The sequence below is a fragment of the Temnothorax curvispinosus genome, unplaced genomic scaffold (assembly GCF_003070985.1).
Source record: "Temnothorax curvispinosus isolate PA1 unplaced genomic scaffold, ASM307098v1 QBEX01000501.1, whole genome shotgun sequence".
NCBI classification, from domain to species: Eukaryota; Metazoa; Arthropoda; class Insecta; order Hymenoptera; family Formicidae; genus Temnothorax; species Temnothorax curvispinosus.
The window spans coordinates 15,005-18,730 of record NW_020210281.1 but is presented as its reverse complement, the minus strand read 5'-3'; the positions used below and the strand labels follow the sequence as shown (position 1 = coordinate 18,730).

Below are 3,726 nucleotides of genomic sequence, written 5' to 3'. Positions count from 1 at the left end.
CGTCTGCGGGGGCTCGTTTGTAATTTTTTCACCGTACAAACGTTGAATGTCAATAATGTCGTATTGGTCGAGCTTAACCGGATACTGCTTGTCGGGCGTGTACGCGAACATCACCGATGTTCTGCGCTTATTGTGCAACAATCCGAGAGAGTGACCGATCTCGTGCGTCAGTGTGTAATGCAGGGAGAACTTATCCGCGGAATGTTTACTGACGTAAATGTGCCACGGCTCGTCTCCGTCGACGTGTACCTTGGAATCCCGCTTCGTCCGTCGGGAAAGACGCGTGGGCAAGCATGCCACCGGGACCTTCGAATTTGTCCGAGAAAGTTGGTCCGTTTATTTTGACATTCGTGTTACTGTGACGTAGGCGTCGCCAAGATATTATAATGTCAGGATGCCCGCGACGTGCTCAACTCGTTCTCTGTGGCTACGTAAAAATCCCACGTCAGGTGCGTCTTCGGCCATTTGGATAGATTCTTTCCGTGCTTCAGGATATCTCGGAAACCACATCGCGGTTTACTCATCAATTGCAGCGTTTTGTTGTTAGGCGTTCCATCGCTGGGTAAATCGTAGTATTTCTGAAAATCCTCGACGGCTTTGCGAAGAACGTCGTTTCGTCTCTGAGCCAGAACCGCGTCCACATCTTTGGTCAGATATCCGTATTTCTGCAGGTAATCGAACGTGAGCGCGTAATTTTCGTCCGTGGGATTGATGCACCTCACGGCGATAAAACATGCGGTTAACGCGATTACGCGCGCGAGCCACATCGTCGAGAGCGAGAGAGACGGTGGAACTGCGATGACGGTGCGTTGCGGTTTGAGCGCGATCGCGATGAGCGTTCCAGATGCGAATGTTTACGCGAAGATGCTTGTTAGCGATAGCGCGGATAGGTGGGTCTCGGGTGGAAAAAATTGCCTCGAAGATTTCGGCGGATGAGTTGGTTTGATAAAATGCATTTTTTCCTGGATGTAAAAAATGCTATTTTTATTATATTTATTACCGCAATATCCTCCTTTTGTTGCACTTTCTCGGCGTGGATAGGTGTGGCGACGGGGGTCTCAGGTGGAAAAATTGTGTCGACGATTCCGGCGGATGAGTCGGTTTGATAAAAAATGCATTTTTTTCCTCAATGCATTTTTTTCCTGGATGTAAAAAATGCTATTCTTATTATATTTTTTACCGCAATATCCTTTTTTGTTGCATTTTCTTGGCGCGGATGGGTGGCGGCGGGGGTCTCGGGTGGGAAAAATGCGTCGATTCCGGCGGATGAGTCGGTTTGATGAAAAAAATTCATTTTTTTTTAATGCAAAAATGATACTTTTAGTATATTTTTTACTACAATATCCTTTTTTTACCACATATAAGAACTCGAGACTAGACTTGGGTGTATATAGTGCATTCGCATCAGTTTTCACGTGAACTCTTGTAAACGTAAAATATGGATAAACTCAATGATTTGAAGAGCATTTGCGATTTATTACAAATACATACCGCGGCCTTGACAAGGGAAATTGATGATTTGTGTGACGCTGTGCAGCAGCTGCAGCTGCGATTGAGAAACATTACGGAAAAAGTGCCTTCTTGTCTTCAACTAACAGTTCGCGTAGACGAGGACGCGATGGTCATGTTAGAGAGAACGTAAGTATTACTTTCAAATGTCAAATGATTTATTAATACGATTAATTAACATTTTTATATATTTATATTTATATTTAATAATTATATTTTTATTTTTGTGCAGAGCCATCATCACCTCATTGGCGAAGAAATCTCGCAATCAAATCCGACTATTTGTGAGCAAAATTCGCGGGATGCACAGAGACGTCGCCCGTATGGACGCGACCGCGGAAGAGGCAACTCGTCACCAGACAGACGGTGATGACGGCGACGAGTCGAACAATCAAGGGCCGAACAATCAACAGGGACGAGGAGTAGTAACCATCGAAGACGACAAAGATGTCCCCGAAGGTTGGCCGTCGCGAAAATAAAAAAATAAAAAAAAAAAAAAAAAAAACAATATGTAAAATATAATAAAGTAAAATTAGGAGAAGAAAGGGCTATCAGGGTCGACCGCAGATTTTAGTGCGTGATGTCATTTATTCTTCTAAATACAGTGGTCCGAACGTTTCGGCTCCATTCGAGCCATCCTCAGCAATAACAATAATGTGTCACACGTTCCAAATGCCCATTGGTAAGTTTTCTGATTAGAATTGTCGGAAACATCGACCAAATGATCGATATCTGAAATATATCTTTGTTAGAGTCGTGTAATAAAACAAAAACTTCAGCAACTCACCAAAAGGCCGAACAACGTGGAAACATAAAACAGTGTAGAAACAGAATAATTTGCGAGGAAACTTAACAGTCTCATCGACACGCCAAACAGCGATGAAATGACAATTATTTAGAGAAGAAGCGTGTCACGAGTCAAAACAACAGTGCAGATAATACATAGTGTGTAAAGTCGATGAGATAAATATTCGATTAAATGTAACCAATAGCAGGGCAGAATCTGTCCGCGTCAACAAGTTTTATACGAATGGTAAAAAGTTCATGGGTGTTTAGATTATAATTTATTTAAGACATCTATATATGCGTGGTGTAAAAATTCAGTATCATTTTGTGAATTAATCCCATTTCTTTGTAACTTAATGTGAGACATTTCAAAAATAAGTCTTCTGGAGAGATATTTTTCACTGTCCAAAATTTCGACGTTCTCCCAGTCAAAGTCATGATCAAAATTCAATCTGTGTTCTGTAATAACCGATTCAGTAGTAGTGTTTCTGTGAATGTGGTTACGGTGTTCTGAGACTCTCGTCCTCAATTGTCTCTTCGTCTGGTCTACATACGACGCGTCACAGTTATTACAAGATATTTTGTATCGGTACACAATATGTATTTAGAAGAATAACTGACATCACGCACTAAAATCTGCGGTCGACCCTGATAGCTTTTTCTTCTCCTAATTTTATTTTATTATATTTTACATATTGGTTTTTTTTTTTTTTTTTTTTTTTTAATTTTTTTTATCCCGATGGTACAATTATTGTGTACCGATGGGGTTCTCCTGAGAACTTATGGATTACCAAAAATTCATAAAATAGGTAATCCCTTCAGAATCATAGTTTCTTCTATTGACAGTCCTACATACTCATTAGCATTTTTTCTACATAAGATCATTTCCGAAAGTATTCCAAAACCTGATAGCCACATTGATAACACTTTTAAACTTGCCAAGAAACTAAAAGGAACTCAATTGAATAACGATTACATATTGATTTCTTTAGACGTAATCTCCCTCTTCACATTCCGACAGATTTAGTTTTGGAAAGCATTTCAAATAGATGGTCACATATCTCAAAAAACTGCAAGATACCTAAGGATGATTTTATTAAAGCAGTCGAACTAATATTAAATTTTACGTATTTTTGTTTCAACAAGATTATTTACAAACAAAAATTTGGTTCTCCCATGGGCTCTCCGTTTTCTCCCATCGCAGCGGATATAGTAATGCAGGATCTGGAAGACAGTGTGTTGCGACAACTCACCTTCACTTTACCTTTTTATTTTAAATACGTTGATGACATAGCCATGGCTGTACCTTTTTATGCTCTTGACACTATTTTGAAATTTTTTAATTCTTATCACCCCAGACTTCAGTTCACAATTGAAGTCGGTGGCGATAGGTTGAATTTTTTAGACTTGACAATTATAAAAAATGAAAAC

General features: G+C 39.8%; 1 protein-coding gene across 1 annotated transcript; it reads right to left on the bottom strand.

Annotated features, from left to right (window-relative positions):
• Positions 1–389: 389 nt before the first annotated feature.
• LOC112454536 (stromelysin-1-like) lies at positions 390–767 on the bottom strand. Its single transcript, XM_025016001.1, has one exon. It carries the CDS (start codon positions 765–767, stop codon positions 390–392), a length of 378 nt encoding a protein of 125 aa, XP_024871769.1.
• Positions 768–3,726: the final 2,959 nt, after the last annotated feature.